Below are 19,340 nucleotides of genomic sequence, written 5' to 3' on the forward strand. Positions count from 1 at the left end.
CACACACACACACACACACACACACACACACACAGAGAGAGAGCGAGCCAGCTCCTCTTTCTTTCCATGCCAGAGATTAGAGGAAGCCTTGGGGCCTCTCAACCCCTCCCCCCTCCTCCTCTCTCTGGGGCCTCTCTCTCCCTCCCTCTGCTGCCTGCCTGTCTGTCTCCCCACTCCCCACCCCCCTAGTGCCTGTATCTCTCTATCTCCCTCCCCCTCTCCCTGCACCTCCACACAGTCTTTCATCATATTAACCCCCTGTGTGCCAGAGCCCGAGGCACACTAATGATTTCTAAATGGGTAAATCAAACATGGCGATCGCCCTGGGACAGACAGACAGGCATACACACACACACACACCACAAACAAATGAATGCTGGGTAGTAGGTAAAAGAGGAAACACTTTGAGAAATGACTATTGTTTCGCCACTTTATTTGCAGATTTTAAGTTGTTTTTTTCCTGTCCTCCTGCAGCAGTAAGAAGGCGGAGTCAGAGGGCGGGGCCAGCGCTGCTAAGAAGGATTCCAAGAGGAAGAGAGAGTCGTCAGCCAGTGACAATGTGGAGGTGAAGTCTCCGCCCCCCTCTCCTCCTGAAGAAGATGATGATGATGGTGTACAGGTGGGACACTCACTCACTCACTCACTCTCACACACACACACACACACACACACACACACACACACACACACACACACACACACACACACACACACACACACACACACACACACACACACACATGAGCAAAGAGTTTTCCAGACATTCCAGAAAACACACTGCCTGCTTCCAGGAAGCCCAACAAAGAAAAAGCAGAAGGCTGTAAAACCTGTGCAGATGCCTCAGTGTCTTGGCCTGCAGGGAGAGATGGCACTGAGCTGCAGGCGTCTGCTGTTTGTGTTGTAAACCAGCCGTGTTGACAGACCAAGCAGAAGAGCTCACATCATGCACAGTCAGCAACTTTTCAGCTGCTGCATACATTTATTTTTTTGACAACATTTTTCATGTCAAGTGAAATGGAACATCTTTACCCTCCTGAATTTCTAGCATCTCATAATTATCTGAATGGATATGTGTAGTTTTAAAGTGTTTTAGTTTTGCAGTGTTTGAAGGACCCAGCAGCACATTCATTTTTATTCTCAAATGTAATTATGTGGCCCTAAATAGAGTAGCATCTGGCCATTAGATGCATCGGAGGTGTGGCACAAATTACAAAAGGAAAGCGTGTTGGCAGCAGGATGTCCCCGGCTCCAAAAGGACCGCGGGCCCAATCTGCCGGGGCAGTCAAATCTGTGATCCGATCAGAAGTGTACAGATATGAAAACACATCCAGATCCGATCTGCTCAAACCACGTGGAGCCACATACGGTCTGTTTCTTTCAGCAGTGTGAATCCACATTAAGGACCACCTACTCAACTCGTGTCCTCTGCATAATAAAATGATATCCAATAGAAAGAACATCCCAATTGCAGCCGCTGCACAGAGTAGGAGAGATTTACTGTGAATTACAAACTGAACTGGTGTTTCCTGAATAAAAACACAGGGCGTGTACCTGACGCTGTGATAGAGCCTCCACCTGCTTCAGGTTCTTGTTCATTCATCCACTGCAGTGAAGAGACTGACTCTTAAACCTCGTTAGATAATCTGAGCCGGAACCGACAGGATCGGGTCGAGCCTGATGTTTAGGAATTACAAACTCGAGTGTTCAGACATTCACATTTTCCTACATAACGATTTCCACAAAATGAGAGAAGAAACAATCAGTCTTATTCACTCAGTACTAATAGAAACCGGTTGTGCTTCACAGGAAAGTGTTTTGAAAGTAAAAGAAGTGCTATCGGGATGTGGGGTAATTTATTGTATTTAAAAGAACTTCAGAGGTTGTATGACAGTGTAATTTGCTAAAATAATTAACAGTAATAACTTACAGATGTGAAATGTCATCAGGAGCTTAATTAATGGTGCATTAAGATGCAGCTCAAGTGAGAAAGGATATCTAATTTTGTTTAAACGCCTGCTGCTTCGTTTCCTCTCTCCTCACTTTACTGTACATGTTAGTGTTTATTTACTTTATTAATCTGACGTTTGGGTTCATTTGCATCGGCAGCGGTAAAGTGAGATCCAGTCACAAGTGGTCACTGGAGACACATTTGGAGAGTAAATCTGGTGCCAGCTGTGAACCGACCGACTCGGAGCGGTCCGCTTGTGATCGAAGGTTGAGGTGTGAACAGGGCCTCTGATCTACCGGCCCGCCGGGGACACGCTGCCTCTTTAACACCTTCACCACAGCCTGCCACTGCATGTCTGTTTTAAACCTTATAACCCCGTCAGATTTTGAACCCGACAAATTGGTTGTTTTCTTCATGACATGCTGGATCATATAGAACCGAATAATCATAATGAACATGAAGTGTTTGATCCGCCCCTGCACTTTCCTCTCTCCACCTATGATTACATATAAAGTTATATATTATACAATATGTTGGTGTTGAGTTTCACTACATATTTGGAAATTCACAGAAATACAAGTCGTGAGCATTTTTTTTAATGTGTGTAACAAAAAATAATCAAGGTAACAGGTCTTCTGGAGGGATCAAAGCAGTCATTGCTGTCTTTCTCTGCCTCCATCAGAAGCGGCGCTCCAGCCGTCAGGTGAAGAGGAAGCGCTACACCGAGGATCTGGAGTTCAGGATCTCTGAGGAGGACGACAGCGGAGACGATTCAACGACACCAAAATCCCCTTCATCACATCAGCAGGTGCAGCCTTGCTTTTCTGTCACCGGTTCATCTTCTGAAGTCACAAATCTTAAGACATGGGCCAGTTGAATATGTTTGAGAATAGAAAGTTATATGTCATGCTAACTGTATGAGACTTTCACCTGAAGAACCAGTGAAGGTGTGAAATCGACCTGGATCAAGCTTAACACTTGTTGTGTTTCCAGGATGTGGCTGAGGTGGAGGGGCCTGTGGTGGAGAAGATCATGGGCATGCGCCCCTCAAAAAAACAGGTGAAACACAAAGACACACACACACACACACACACACACACACACACACACACACACACACACACACACACACACAACACAAACATAGACAGAGAGATGCGCACATGGACAGACTGGCCCGAGTCATGGTTTACGTCATCTGATTAGCTGCTCCACAGCTGGTCTAAGAAGATTATATATACACACACACACACACACACACACACACACACACAAAGCTCAGACAGCATGTATTCACTTGGTAAGCAGAGACAAGAGTTCTTGTATTTCAGTCTGTGTGCTTGGAGCTCTGTGCTTCAACGTGTGTGTGTGTGTGTGTGTGTGTGTGTGTGTGTGTGTGTGTGTGTGTGTGTGTGTGTGTGTGTGTGTGTGTGTGTGTGTGTAGGCCAGCTTTGTTTTAAAGGCCTTGTCTAAAGAAAGCTCATCCCTGAGCCAACACACACACACACACACACACACACACACACACACACACACACACACACACACACAGTCACCAGCCAACTTTCCTTTGCTAGCCAGCTGCCAACGGGTTGCACCCCCCCCCCCCCACACACACACACACATACATATGCGCGTGCATGCGTTCTCACACACTCTCACAGCTCCATTCATGGTTGACCCCAGGCTTGGCACACAGCCAAAACCACAATGCTAGCTACGCCAGACGCCAAGCTAGCGTTTCCTCCGGCGGGTGTGTGTGTGTGTGTGTGTGTGTGTGTGTGTGTGTGTGTGTGTGTGTGTGTGTGATGATTCATGGCATTACAGTAGTAGTAGCATAGTGGAGTGTGTGTGTGTGTGTGTGATTGATGATTCATGGCATTACAGTAGTAGTAGCATAGTGGAGTGTGTGTGTGTGTGTGTGTGTGTGTGTGTGTGTGTACTTGTACGTGCTACAGCTACTGCAGTAATGGTGAATGGAAGTGGGCGGCTTTACTTGAAAGCGCCACTGTTTCTGTGTTTCTCCTTTTACATACATGTATGTAAAGACTTACAGTGTGAATGTGTTCATATTCATCCCACTATAACCCATTAAAATGTTTTAATACACCAGCTTCATTCATATTTTTCATGTATATTTGATCCCAAACAGCAGATAGCAGTGAGATGCAGCTCTGACTGACAGCACGCAGGCTCCTTCTGTGCCTCTTCGCTAGTTCATCCACATGTTGTATAACAAAGTCGAGCCTCTTCTGCTCTTTTCGCTGGGCAGCTGCTATGTTTGCCGTGATTAACCTTTTTTTTTTTTTTCCAGCTGGAGTCAGGGGAGGAAATGGAGGTGGAGGAGTTCTATGTCAAGTTCAAGGGCTTGTGAGTAGTAGCTAGCTTCTTTTTTTTCCCCGCTCTCCACCTCTTTTGTCTTTCCCAGCAGGGCTTCCTCTTTTTTTAGACCTGTTTTCAACACACACACACACACACACACACACACACACACACACACACACACACACACACACACACACCAGGGTTTCCACTGGTCTTTAAGTGAGAAAAGCTCAGTATACTCAGCCTGAAAGCCGAACTCTGTTTTTGTGGTGACACTTATTTGTGCTCTGGATCCACTCTTACACTAATGATACAAGTGGTCGTCGAACAGTTTCATCTTATCAGACTGCCAAACACGTTCATGTCTTTTTTCATCTTAACTGCAGTCTGGACAACAAAAAGCTACATTTTGCAAATACAATTAAAGTTGCCAGTCCAACATACAAATTCTGACCACATTACTTGCAAATGAGGCTCTTTTCATATAGAGCTCAGTTTTCCCAGCATGTATTACACAATCTAATATGCATATATATGGCAGAATTTTCCTCTCGTGACATGTATTTGATATGATATATTTTGAGTTGCTGCGTTAAGATGCAATCAGTGACATCACGCATGGCAGCAGCTGCAGGGCAACAGCTGCATGGCAGTGGAGCAACAATGGCCGATCATTTTAGAGTTTATGTCTGGCAGCAGCTGGCACTCTTTGATTAAATAAGTAATAAAAAATGTCCTTTGATATTGGCACTTTTCATCGGCCAATTTTATTTTTCTTGATTAATTGTTTCATTTATAAAATATTGAAAGTCAAAACTTCCAGTCTCTCCGAGTTCAAGGTGCATCGTCTTATCAGCAGTCTAAACCCCAAATATGATCATTTCTGTTTGGAGCGACAGTATGACAGTCGTAAAAACATCCCGGGTTCAATACATCACCTACGTAAGGAAATGGTCCCGTTAACTTGCAGGGTGGAGCTCCACACCGTCGAGCTGCTGGAGAGTGAGTTGCATCTAAGCAGCTTTAAGGCATTAGAGAATTGTTTTTTTCTTTTTAAAACTTTTAAATATGTAATTTTAATGAACAGGGATGATTTTTTTTTTATTTAAGAGTGTAATCAATGCGAGGAGAGGAACAGACCAGTGTTCTGTTTGTCTAATCCAACACACCCAGTTTCTGTCTGTTACTGTAGCTGTCTGGACTGAAGAAAACCCTCCGGATCTCCTGACAACAACCAACAACTCATGTTGCAGCCTGAACATACACATCAGCCTCCGCCTTTAAAATGAATGACATGAGCTGTGTTTGTGCGTCTTAGCTCGTACCTCCACTGTCGCTGGGCGGACCTGGAGGAGCTGGAAAAGGACAAGAGGATACACCAGAAGATCAAAAGGTTCAGGGCAAAGCAACTACTCAACAACTTTATAACTGAGGTAAGCCCCGAGCTGTGCAGCACAATCATCCCATGTCCCATACTGCACTGAACAAACCACCAGAACGGGTCAACCCGACCGGTCCACAGCAACGGTTCTGAAATGGAAACCGCACATGGCAGAGAATCAGATATGTTCCCTGCCATTATATATATATATATATATATATATATATATATATATATATATATATATATATATATATATATATATATATATATGTGTGTGTATATATATGTATATGTGTATATGTGTATATATGTATATATATGTATATGTGTATATATATGTGTGTATATATGTATATGTGTATATATGTATATATATGTATGTATATATATATGTATGTATATATATATATGTACATGTATATATGTATATATATATATATATATATATATATATATATATATATATATGTATATATATATATACAGTGGGGCAAAAAAGTATTTAGTCAGCCACCAATTGTGCAAGTTCTCCCACTTAAAAAGATGAGACGCCTGTAATTTTCATCATAGGTACACTTCAACTATGAGAGACAGAATGGGGGGAAAGAATCCAGGAAATCACATTGTAGGATTTTTAATGAATTAATTGGTAAATTCCTCGGTAAAATAAGTATTTGGTCACCTACAGACAAGCAAGATTTCTGGCTCTCACAGACCTGTAACTTCTTCTTTAAGAGGCTCCTCTGTCCTCCACTCGTTAACTGTATTAATGGCACCTGTTTGAACTTGTCAGTATAAAAGACACCTGTCCACAACCTCAAACAGTCACACTCCAAACTCCACTATGGCTAAGACCAAAGAGCTGTCAAAGGACACCAGAAACAAAATTGTAGACCTGCACCAGGCTGGGAAGACTGAATCTGCAATAGGTAAGCAGCTTGGTGTGAAGAAATCAACTGTGGGAGCAATTATTAGAAAATGGAAGACGTACAAGACCACTGATAATCTCCCTCGATCTGGGGCTCCACGCAAGATCTCACCCCGTGGGGCCAAAATGATCACAAGAACGGTGAACAAAAATCCCAGAACCACACGGGGGGATCTGGTGAATGACCTGCAGAGAGCTGGGACCAAAGTAACAAAGGCTACCATCAGTAACACACTACGCCGCCAGGGACTCAAATCCTGCAGTGCCAGACGTGTCCCCCTGCTTAAGCCAGTACATGTCCAGGCCCGTCTGAAGTTTGCTAGAGAGCATTTGGATGATCCAGAAGAGGATTGGGAGAATGTCATATGGTCAGATGAAACCAAAATAGAACTTTTTGGTAAAAACTCAACTCGTCGTGTTTGGAGGAGAAAGAATGCCGAGTTGCATCCAAAGAACACCGTACCTACTGTGAAGCATGGGGGTGGAAACGTCATGCTTTGGGGCTGTTTTTCTGCAAGGGGACCAGGACGACTGATCCGTGTAAAGGAAAGAATGAATGGGGCCATGTATCGTGAGATTTTGAGTGAAAACCTCCTTCCATCAGCGAGGGCATTGAAGATGAAACGTGGCTGGGTCTTTCAGCATGACAATGATCCCAAACACACCGCCCGGGCAACGAAGGAGTGGCTTCGTAAGAAGCATTTCAAGGTCCTGGAGTGGCCGAGCCAGTCTCCAGATCTCAACCCCATAGAAAATCTGTGGAGGGAGTTGAAAGTCCGTGTTGCCCAGCGACAGCCCCAAAACATCACTGCTCTAGAGGAGATCTGCATGGAGGAATGGGCCAAAATACCAGCAACAGGGTGTGAAAAGCTTGTGAAGACTTACAGAAAACGTTTGACCTCTGTCATTGCCAACAAAGGGTATATAACAAAGTATTGAGATGAACTTTTGTTATTGACCAAATACTTATTTTCCACCATAATTTGCAAATATATTCTTTAAAAATCAGACAATGTGATTTTCAGGAATTTTTTTTCTCATTTTGTCTCATAGTTTATGTTTCATACCTATGATGAAAATTACAGGCGTCTCTCATCTTTTTAAGTGGGAGAACTTGCACAATTGGTGGCTGACTAAATACTTTTTTGCCCCACTGTGTGTGTGTGTGTGTGTGTGTGTGTGTGTGTGTGTGTGTGTGTGTGTGTGTGTGTGTGTGTGTATATAGATAAGATAAGATAAAAACATTTATCTTTTAATGTTATTTAAGGCATCTGTCAGATGCTTTATTCAGACAATAAGTGTGACTTGAGCAATATTTTACACTGACTGATACAGCCTCCTTCAGTTTCACGTGGTGAACAACTAAAACATGTTGAAGAGGGGAAAAAATATGAAGATGAATAAAAAAAATCTCGGGATGCATAAAATTTCTTCACCAGCGTTTTAACTCTGAGAATGAAGTCAGGTATCCTCAGCCCAGATTGTTGTCAGCCATCGCGTAGTAAAACCCTGCTGCCAACAGTGCACCCCCCTTGTTTTGTCTCCAGATGGATGACGAGCCTTTCAACCCAGACTACGTGGAGGTGGATCGTGTCCTGGACGTTTCAGAGAGCACAGATGAAAACGGAGAGGTGCTTTGATCTCTTTCATGGTTTTAGAGCCTCTCCCTCTCTTCTCTCCTCCTGCACACACAAACTCACCTGAGCCTCCCTCTGCTTCCGTGTGTGTGTGCGCAGACGGTAACCTTATACTTGGTGAAATGGTGCAGTCTGGCCTACGAGGACTCCACCTGGGAACTGAAGGCCGACATTGACCAGTCTAAGATCGAGGAATATGAACGCATCGCTGCACGCATACCCAACACTAAGAGAGTGGTGAGTAGCAGCTCTGTGTGTGTGTGTGTGTGTGTGTGTGTGTGTGTGTGTGTGTGTGCGCGCACGCGCGCTGTGCGTGTCTCTTTGGGTGCTATCCGTCTTCTAGCCTCCTCCCAGTAGGCGTGTGCATGTGTGTTTGTGTGTGTTGGCCTGCTGCCTGCTCCTTCCTCCTCCAGATTTACGGCTCCCTTAACTGCTCTCCACAGGGCCACGTTCTTGTGGTCTTACACGCACACACACACACACACACACACACACACACACACACACACACACACACACACACACACACCTGCTCTTGTGGCCAGGCCAAACCACTAACAGTGTGTTTAATGCTGAACAGAAGCAGCTGACTGGCTGTGGTCTCTCCCTCCATCACTCCCTTCCTCTCCCCGCGTCCACCTCTTTAACTACGGCCTACTGTTCCTCCTTAAGGGCCACGGTACAAATGCTCCATCATACAGCGGCAGTGTTCGGAGGCAGTTTTATTTTTAGCCTCACTCCCATCGTGGAGCTCATGGGATGGTCATTTGGACGGTGGGGACATTTGCAGCAGACTTTCATTCCACCCAGAGGATGAATCTTAAACCACCACTTCGGTTGTAAAATAATGTTTTACAAACGTGGTGTTTTGGAGTCTGATCACCTTTATTTTATTGTCTCACCAGTACTTTCCACAACATGCTACCGCCTGGGCTGTTTTGATGTAAAGTTATTGTGGGTGTGATTCCTTGTTTACTCTAACAGGACCCAGTTTACTGTAAATTATAGTGAATGCTGCATCTAATGTTGGAAGAAAACTGTCCCGCACATCAAACGCTTCGATGCAAAGAAAAATGGCAGATCATCACATCAGAGTCGCTCCTCCCTCGGGGTATTTTGTGGCATGTTTGTCTGAAAGATGACTGAAACAGACATCCATCAAAATAGTCGCTGATTAAGTCAGTCAGTTAATCGACTGTCAGCTTTACATATGGCTGTGAAACCCAGTTTAAACCGTTGGTTTGTGAACATTATGAATCCTCCAGTTCAAATTCTGTCCGTCACCATCTTGCTAGTTTGGAGCGATTTGGAGCAGGAAGTGACCATATTCGGATGAGCTGGGGGAGGAGCCAGGATCTGACTGATCTGATTGGAAACCTGACGATACTACGTCCCGCCCTGATGGACCTCCAGAAAACTAATAAGAAGGAGTGACTTTAGCTAACAACACCGAGATAACTGATGGACACATTTTATTCACTTTGGATTTGATGAGAGAAGTTGAATGGGAGTCTATGGAGCCGGAGGCTTTTTGGAGCCGACCCTCTAGTGGCACTCGGTGGTAGTGCAGCTGAAGACACTTCTGGATCAGAACCATTTTTCAGACCCAGAAACAACAAAGACTTTTATATCCAGTCTGAGGTTTAAACCCATCAGCATCTTTACATTGATGATTTGATTGGAATTAGTAACCCTCACCTCTAATAACGTCTGCTGGTGTTTAGGATCGGCCTCCTTCAGCCGACTGGAAAAAGCTGGATGGCTCCAGAGAATACAGGAACGGCAACGCACTCAGGGAATACCAGCTGGAAGGCCTCAACTGGCTGACCTTCAACTGGTACAACTCGTAAGTCACCATTAATTGTATTTTGGTAGATTTAGGCCCTACCTCTACATGTGATAGCATCTCATTTAATTAACTTTATAGTGAACATTAAGTGGCCCTGTGGCATAGAGATGTTTTCAGTTTACCAATGGCCCTATCTGTACCTCAAACGTGTGCTGGAATATCGCACCTATTGTGAAGGAATTCAGTGATATCGCAGCAGATGATAAATCAGTCCAACAACACAGCACCAAGTGTTTTCCAGCTTGTCTTCCATGTTTTTTTTGCATTATATCCCTGGAGTGGAAAACAGTATCACCTCTTTGGAAAAACAGCATTAATAAAGCAAGAGGAAAAATATTTTGGCTACTGAGAGCCAGATTGACTTGAGTGATGTAAAAGTTGTGGTATTTTACATCAGGGCCACAGAGTATTCAGGGTACCGGACATGTAGGCATCAAGGTCTTCAACAGTTCAGAGACACTGAAATACAGATCCTGTAAAATCTGTGTGTTTCTGCTTCTCACTGTCCGCATCATCTCTCCTCCCCAGACGTAACTGCATCTTGGCTGATGAGATGGGTCTCGGGAAGACCATCCAGTCCATTACATTCCTCTATGAGATTTACCTGAAGGCCATCGAGGGACCGTTCCTGGTCATTGCCCCGCTGTCCACCATCCCCAACTGGGAGAGAGAGTTCAGGACCTGGACGGAGCTCAACGCGGTGGTCTATCACGGCAGCCAGGCCAGCCGCAAGACCATCCAGGCATACGAGATGTACCACAGAGACGCACAGGTGAACACAGTGAGGCAGGGCTCCTGAACACACCTCACAAAATCATTCATGGTGGCCATCATTGCATTAGGTGCTGTTGGTTCAGAGCAGAATCATGTTTACAATGTACATAGTAGCTGAATAAGTCAAGAAGCTGACCTGCAATTTTAAGATAAAAAATTAAATCTGAATTTATCAATGCAGATATGAAGGACACTACAATGTTACACACTGGGAAGAGTTATAACAGCTGGGTTAACTCGTCTTATTCTCTTCATATAACTGTTGTCAATTATCCAAACGTTGGCTCACACTTTACATCAAACATCGCAAAATGCGAGTGTTTTTTTTTTCCTTCAGTTCATTCATCAGTTGTACAAATGTAACAAAAGGTCAGTCGGGCCGTCCTTCAGCATGACGATAATGTCAACAGGGTTTCCAGACTACAATCACAGTGAAGAAAACTCAAGCTGGATGCAATAGTGTGTTAAAGCCAGGCCGGTTACAACATTCTCTCTCCTCTCCATCGTCACCTGAGTGGTGTGGCGCTTTCCAGCAACAAGCAGACAGCGAAGACAGTTGGTTCACGTCTTTATTGTTTTTCTGGCTTCAGCGATAAAGAACCCCATCTGGAACCGTTTGTCTGTTCATGAAGCAGCTGAGACGCTGTTAGTCTGAGATAGATACTGAAGGATATGCCCTGCAATTCATTTATTATGCCTGGTTAAACAGCCCATGATATACATCGTATAGGATACAGGCTAAAGTTGGAGGTTTGCGGGTTCGGATGGTTGATTCAAAACACACGCACAGTGAAGAGGCACTGCCCATAGTCCTCCTCAGCGCTCTTTTTGCTGCGCTGTTTAGCGAACGAGACGTCAGCGACTCTGCTAAACCATCACTCTGCTGCCGGTCTGCTGCTAGCTCCTGTTAGACTAATTAAGGAGCCATTATGTGGCGGCCAGGCTTCACAGAGCGTGCAATTATGTCCACAGGGTGGGGAGGAGGTGCAAGCTGATTAAAATTATTACGCATCTGATAGGTTTAGGGAACTTTCATGTTTGATCCTGTAGTACGTTTAAAAGCAAATAATTCATAGAACTTTGTGTTTGAGACTTGTTGAGTTTTATTCAGGCTTGGATTGATCAACTGTTGATCAAAGTTTGTATTCAAAATGTGCTGAAATAAACATGTGAGCCACAAAAGTTTGATTTCAGACACTTGCAACAAGAGAAGATGAACAGTTGACACAGATAAGATTAGATGTATATAGTGCATATTTTTTATTCCTCTGTGTGCTGGATGATGAGGATCATGTAGATTTACAGTGGGAAGAAGAAACAAGATGCTATTGTTGGAGACGGTCAGCCGACCTGAACCTCCTCAGCCAGCTGGGGATGGACAGTGCTCCTCTGCTGCGTAAGCTCTTTATGGTCCTGTAGCTGTAATCTCTTATTGTACAATGCTGCTAACATCTCTGAGCGCAACCTTCGAGCCCGTGAAAGAAAATAAGCTGTAGATACAGTGGACTTCCTGGCTGCTTGTTCCTAATCCTGGGCCGAGGTAATCCTCAAGGTCGCGACGACGGGACGTTGAGTTCTCTCTGCTGTCGCGTCTGCTTCACCTCCTGCAGCAGGAACATGGCAGATTTACACACATTTTAATAATGAGGCAGCGGGTTGTTGTGTATTTGAGCTGGTTTGAATTAAACAAATGACACCAATGTTTCAGCAGTCACTGAGAGTTAACTACAGATGAGAGGACTGCCACAAGTCCTTTTAAGTCTGATGTTAAAGAGTGTTTCTTGGTTTTTATTCTAATTCATGGAGCTGCTGTGGTGCAGTTAAAGTCTCTCACACTGTTTCTCTCACCGATGCACAGGGTGAGATTATAAATGAGCCGCTGACAATGTTCTTACTGACCTTCACGCTTTTCCTCTCTCCTTCGCCACTCCAGGGTAAGATAATAAAGGGAGGCTATCGCTTCCACGCCGTGATAACAACTTTTGAGATGATCCTGGCCGACTGTCCAGAGCTGCGCAGCGTCCCGTGGCGCTGCGTGGTAATAGACGAAGCCCACCGCCTCAAAAACCGAAACTGCAAACTACTGGAAGGACTCAAAATGATGGACATGGTGAGTGGCGGACATGTTTGTAACACAGGAGTAGCTTTTACTTTATTTTTGTGTTAATCTGCAGAAACTGGTTTAAGATTTGTCAGAGCTTTTGACATTGTTAAAATAGTTTGTAAAGGTTTGCCAAAATTTGTTTTTTCATTTTAAAAATCACTTGAGTGCAAATCCGTTGAGGTCTGACTCCTCTGATTGAATTTCAGGTATTGGTTCTATTTATGTCTGATGTCAGGTTCACAGGTACATCCCACGTACAGGAAACATGGTGGTTGATTTGTGGAGGGAGCAGCCAGTCACAGCTGGTCTGTCTGGACCACACTCCTCGCTGGACAGAGTGACAGCTGCATGACTAAAGCGGTGAACACAAGGCTCCTCTGTCTCCGAGACGCTCTCATTATTTTTATAAAACCTGCGCTGCGGCTCCATGCTGCCATGTAGTAAATCATCAAGACCATTTCTTCACTGGAGCGACCAGTGTGGATGAGAGCAGAAATGAGGGTTGCAACCTGGACACGCAGATTGAATCTGATCACCGTATATAACTCCGACAGTCAGTCAAGATCAGACATGCAATAAATCCAGTTTTGACTGACAGTCTGAATATGATGTCAGTATTATAGTTGGCCGTTACCTCAGTATCTCTCCTCCTGCACACACATCCTGCTTTTACTTTTAGAAATTCTAAATAGGTGTTTCCTTTTCTGTCTCCTGCAGGAGCACAAAGTCCTGCTGACAGGAACTCCTCTGCAGAACACCGTGGAGGAGCTCTTCAGCTTACTCAACTTCCTCGAGCCTGAGAGATTCCCGTCTGAGCAGACGTTTATGACTGAGTTTGGAGACCTTAAGACTGAAGAACAGGTAACAACACTGTGCAGTCAGTAGTGGCAAAAGAAGAGGGGGATGGGGGTCTTCTCAACTTCCCACGTATCCTAAATTACCATTGCAATAACATTTACCTTCGTGTGTGTCAGGTTCAGAAACTGCAGGGCATCCTGAAGCCCATGATGCTGAGAAGACTGAAGGAGGATGTGGAAAAGAACCTGGCCCCTAAAGAGGAAACCATCATCGAGGTAGGACAGTTGTCTCAGAAATCAGCAGGGATGTCAACGTTCTGCTGGCAAACCTCCAAAATAATCCTCATTATAAACTCAAATCCACAGCATCTGTCAGGATCTCTGTTCTCTGGGCCACATTGTTGTTTTTCCAAGTAAAAACTGATGTTTTTGTTGTTGTTGTCAGGTGGAACTGACCAACATCCAGAAGAAATACTATCGGGCCATTCTGGAGAAGAACTTTACCTTCCTGTCCAAAGGAGGTGTAGGAGGAGGAGGAGGAGGAGGCGGAGGAGGCGGTGGCGGCGGCGGCGGATCGAGTGTCCCCAACCTCCTCAACACCATGATGGAGCTGAGGAAATGCTGCAATCACCCCTACCTCATTAATGGTGCGCACTCACTCCTCTCAAATTATGACCCACCACCGCAGTAAACCACTGTTTGTTTTCTTGGTTTATAATTGTTGTTGTTTGTGGTCCAGGAGCGGAAGAGAAGATCATCGAGGAGTTTAGGGACTCCCACGGTGGCAGGGCCGACATGCCGGACATGGCCCTCCAAGCCATGATCCAAGGCGCTGGCAAGCTGGTGCTCATCGACAAGCTGCTGCCCAAACTGAAGGCCGGTGGACACCGAGTCCTGGTGTTCAGTCAGATGGTCCGCTGTCTGGACATCCTGGAGGACTACCTCATCCAGAGACGGTGAGTGCACACACAAACCAGCGCTTTAATAACAGCTACAGAGGTTAATCACTGCTGTGGTAACGGCCCTGATGGAACTGTTTAATGTTGGGTTTCTGTTGATATCCAGTGATCCATTACTTTTATTAATGACATAGCAGCCCAGTAAATACTTAATCTACAACCTGGAACTGAAATCAAACTGAAGTTCATCTTTTGTTTCATTCTAGCATAAAATATGCATTAACAGTTGTACCCTGATAAATCAAAAAAATAAAAACTGATTGTCGTAGTTCAAAACCGTTAAGTTTATAAGCTGAAATTGTTTATATGATATAAATGAAACTGATGTGACACTCAGTTAAAGTTCAGATGTCTTTTGTTAGAAACAATCACTCCATGTGGAGCTTCTTCCCTGAAACACGGTGCAGACAGCGTTTGAACCAAATGTTATTCTGACCTGTCAATAATTTACTTAGAATTAATGTCAATCAGCAGCAGCTGATAAAACCAGCTGCCGAGCGTGTTTCTAACTGGAGTTATTGGTAACTGGAGAGCGAGCAGAAAGTCCAGCTGGCTGAAAAATGAGAAGCTGATAACTGAATGTTTTGTACACTGAGCTTCGCTAATGAGGAAGAAAGGAGAGAAATAACAAGATCTGATTGGCTTAGAAAATCCAACTCGGTCACCAAAACACTCACATATGTAGTGAAATGCTGCAATCTGCAGTTAAAGTGACTAAACAGGGAGCAGAGAGGTAGATGAAACTCTTTTCAACTGATACTGGTTCATTAAAATGTGTTTTCTAAAGTGTCGACTTTCCCTGTAGCAAATCACAAACTCGGTGACATGAACTGACACCCGTCCTCCCGCTCTGTGTCCAGATATCCGTACGAGCGAATAGACGGCAGAGTTCGCGGTAACCTTCGGCAGGCCGCCATCGATCGGTTCTCCAGACCGGACTCGGACCGCTTCGTCTTCCTGCTGTGCACGAGAGCCGGAGGACTCGGCATCAACCTGACTGCAGCCGACACTTGTATCATCTTTGACTCTGACTGGAACCCCCAGAACGACCTCCAGGTACGAACCTCACCTCCTCCCCTGCAGATCGTCTCTGTTGGATTACAGACGACTCAAAGGTGCTGCCGACGGCTTTTTGGGAGGCCGGTTGGGAGTTGCGACTGTCTGCTGGCTGTAATGAGTCCGCCACATTTATCTCTGCTCCACTGGACCCGATCATGAGTCCACTGCTGTAACCCAGCGTCTCTGGCTGAACACACTCCCGCAGAGTGAAAATCACTGTCGAACACCGTGTTTCTGAATCTCTGAACGGCTCCTCCACCAGGCTCAGGCGAGGTGTCACCGCATCGGACAGTCCAAGGCCGTGAAGATCTACCGTCTGATCACCAGGAACAGCTACGAGAGGGAGATGTTCGACAAGGCCAGTCTGAAGCTGGGCCTTGACAAGGCCGTCCTGCAGAGCATGAGCGGACGAGAGAACGCCAACAGCGGGGTGAGATGCAACACACACACACACACACACACACGTGTACACACACACACACACACACACGTGTACACACACACACACACACACACACACACACACACACACACACACACACACACACACATCCATTATCTACATCAATGATTTCACACCCCTCTCTAAAGACAGAGGATTTAAATGTTGTCTTCTCTTGTCCAGGTCCAGCAGTTGTCCAAGAAGGAGATCGAGGACCTGCTGAGAAAGGGAGCGTACGGAGCGCTGATGGACGAGGAAGATGAAGGCTCAAAGTTCTGCGAGGAAGACATCGACCAGATCCTCCAGAGACGAACCCACACCATCACCATCGAGTCCGAGGGCAAGGGCTCTACCTTCGCTAAGGTAGGAAACTCCACCCAGCCTTGTCTCCTCTTCCTCCTACTCTGTGCCGAGTCAGCAGCTTCAAACTCACCGACGTGTTTCCTTCTGTCTGCAGGCCAGTTTTGTTGCGACAGGTAACAGAACTGACATTTCTCTGGAGGATCCAGACTTCTGGCAGAAGTGGGCCAAGAAGGCTGAGCTGGACATGGACGCTATCAATGGACGGGTAGGACAAACACACACACACACAGATATACTTTCTGTGCACCTTCAATGTAAAATCCACCACAGAACATGTGACGTAGCCATAAAGACATAAAACGAGACCCGTCGCAGCGTGTAAATACATACTTTGGTCCTGCACACACATGCTCTCGCTGCCGTCCCCGTGTGGAAAGCAGGCTAACAGTGGTAATTAGTCAGTGCTATCACCACAAGCTAGAAGGAAGAACGCGAGACAGACGAGAGCGGGAGGCAGAGAGGACAGGAGGGAAGGAGAGAGAGGGAGAGGGAGATTAATATTGACAGTTGGGAATCTCCTCTCTTCCTTAATTACCCATGTTTCCCTGCTCTCGTGTGTGTGTTTGAGCGAGAGAGAGTAAGCTGCTTAGCTCCACTTAACGGAGCGCAGATGCCTGGAGGGTACAGAGATATCACTTAGGCTGGAGCTCACACACACACACACACACACACACACACACAGAGACACACACACACACACACACACAGAGACATACACACACACACACACAGAGACACACACACACACACACACACAGAGACACAAGCTCCGTCACATTCTTGCACATAGCGAGCGCTGCGCTAACGGGCATCTTTATATTCATGCACTCCTTCCCTTTCTATATCGTTTGCTTTTTCTTTTTTTTCCTTCTTTGTACATTTCTCCTTCCTGATGACTTCCTCTGCGCTCCCTCGCTGCCTCTCTTGTGGAGGGCCCTCCACTGGAACACTTAATCCAGCTCTACAAGCATGAATATGGGCCGCTCCCCTGGGATTTCTTATTGTGTGATGTTAAAATGGAAATGACTGCAGCACTCTGTGATAATTGTGGAACTAACTGCTGCCCTGTTTGCGCATATTAATGTGATTGCAGGAAGGGGGGGGGAATCAAATTAATTGAACAAAAATGTAATTCATTAGACAACATAATTAATGCCAGTTTATGTTTGAGCCAGGCAGCAATTTTCTCCTTCTGAAGAATGAAACACGAGGCCAAATATCCAATTAATCAGATTTGGTGCAGAAGATGCCATGTAGCCACAGGGTTCACACCAGTCATATAAGTCAGCACGTACAAGAAATTTACAAATAGGCCACTTCAGGGGAATAAAACAGAAGGTGCTTTGCATATTGTTATGGGTGGATTTCAGGCCATCTGTAATTAAAACCGGCTTCGCGCAGAGGAAGGAAAAGTGCGTATCAGACAGAAAGAAAAAGTCAAACTAAAGAGTTGTCCTGTGTTTTGTCTCCAGAACACGCTGGTCATCGACACGCCGAGGGTGAGGAAGCAGACGCGGCACTACAGCAGCGTCAAAGAGGACGAGATGTTGGAGTTCTCAGAGCTGGAGAGTGACGAGGACGAACCGAGCAAACCTTCGTCCAAACCACGCCGGCCCCAGGACAAGGCCCAGGGTTACCCCCGATCTGAGTGCTTCAGGGTGGAGAAGAACCTGCTGGTCTACGGGTCAGTCACAGTTTCAGGTTTCCTGCTCAAATATCAGACCAATAACAAGGTTGACCACTAAGAATGGTTTATTTGAAGTTTAATGAAGTTGTGTTCTGTTGGAGAGATATTGATATTACCACGCTTGGTGACAGTCTGTGCCTACGGTCCAGTATCCACACTAACATACTATTCAGTGTGCCAGAAAGAGATTTAGTTTGTCCCAATACACAGTATGTGAAACGCAGTATGTCAAAAGCACCAGGATGTCCTACTACATCCGCTCTCTGGCTGTTCTGACCCACAATCCTCTGCAGCGGAAAATACGTCACATCACGGATTGTGACGGATGTGACAAAGAGGGTCAAAGGTCAAGGTGCATGAAGTAGTGTCCTGATTGTACACATACTACATGCAACAGTACATACCTGTTAAGGGTAGCTGCAGCACTACTGAAAGTAAAAAGGAATAGTATGTGATTCAGAACGCAGGATGTGTATTAAATATAAAGTTATCATCAGGCGACGGTGTAGTTTAAAAATAATTTCACCTTTTGGACAAACTTAAATGAGAAACTGTTCCTTCACACACAGAGATGATACATATGAATTAAAGATGAAAGGATACTGAGAATAATATAGATTGAATTATATTCTTCATACAGACATCTCTGGGAGCAGGTATGAATGTTGAAAAAGCTCTCCGACGCAGACAATGATCCACCAGGAGAAGAAACCTAGTTCAGGTGGTGGAGGGGTGGAAGGTGTTTCACTCACTTAATGTGTGCATTTGTTTGTAAAAGAGCACACAAAGTAATGAATGCAGACCTGAGTGATTTAGTAGGCAGAAATCACTGCAGTCGGGCCCATTAACACACACAGCCACTAATCAGCGCTGCCTCTTTACACACACACACTTAGAGCCATGAGAACATGGCACGAGTGTTTAGCTCAGACACACCTGGTGGATGTTAAGCCCATCTCACACACCTTTTAAAAGGAAGTCCCCTGAAATTCACTTAGTAGGCAGGTTTTTTTTCTCATTTCTTTTCAATCCAGTTGGTGTTCAGTAAATGCCTTCAGATGATGCATCCTCAGTTGTATTTATT

General features: G+C 45.2%; 1 protein-coding gene across 1 annotated transcript in view; it reads left to right on the top strand.

Annotated features, from left to right (window-relative positions):
• The window catches only part of chd7 (chromodomain helicase DNA binding protein 7), a 78,918-nt gene that overhangs the window by 38,597 nt on the left and 20,981 nt on the right, over window positions 1–19,340 (top strand). The window contains exons 5-23 of the mRNA XM_069173331.1: window positions 475–619; window positions 2,631–2,756; window positions 2,942–3,007; window positions 4,263–4,318; window positions 5,592–5,706; window positions 8,133–8,216; window positions 8,322–8,459; window positions 9,947–10,068; window positions 10,600–10,843; window positions 12,779–12,955; window positions 13,667–13,810; window positions 13,924–14,022; window positions 14,192–14,393; window positions 14,486–14,702; window positions 15,566–15,761; window positions 16,027–16,194; window positions 16,390–16,569; window positions 16,664–16,774; window positions 18,042–18,253. Coding sequence (XP_069029432.1) covers window positions 475–619; window positions 2,631–2,756; window positions 2,942–3,007; window positions 4,263–4,318; window positions 5,592–5,706; window positions 8,133–8,216; window positions 8,322–8,459; window positions 9,947–10,068; window positions 10,600–10,843; window positions 12,779–12,955; window positions 13,667–13,810; window positions 13,924–14,022; window positions 14,192–14,393; window positions 14,486–14,702; window positions 15,566–15,761; window positions 16,027–16,194; window positions 16,390–16,569; window positions 16,664–16,774; window positions 18,042–18,253 — 2,802 coding nt within the window. The remainder of the gene's footprint in view (window positions 1–474; window positions 620–2,630; window positions 2,757–2,941; window positions 3,008–4,262; window positions 4,319–5,591; window positions 5,707–8,132; window positions 8,217–8,321; window positions 8,460–9,946; window positions 10,069–10,599; window positions 10,844–12,778; window positions 12,956–13,666; window positions 13,811–13,923; window positions 14,023–14,191; window positions 14,394–14,485; window positions 14,703–15,565; window positions 15,762–16,026; window positions 16,195–16,389; window positions 16,570–16,663; window positions 16,775–18,041; window positions 18,254–19,340) is intronic.

Source organism: Embiotoca jacksoni, unplaced genomic scaffold (genome assembly GCF_022577435.1).
Source record: "Embiotoca jacksoni isolate LCO1_2020_lvr unplaced genomic scaffold, fEmbJac1.0.p SCAF_59, whole genome shotgun sequence".
NCBI classification, from domain to species: Eukaryota; Metazoa; Chordata; class Actinopteri; family Embiotocidae; genus Embiotoca; species Embiotoca jacksoni.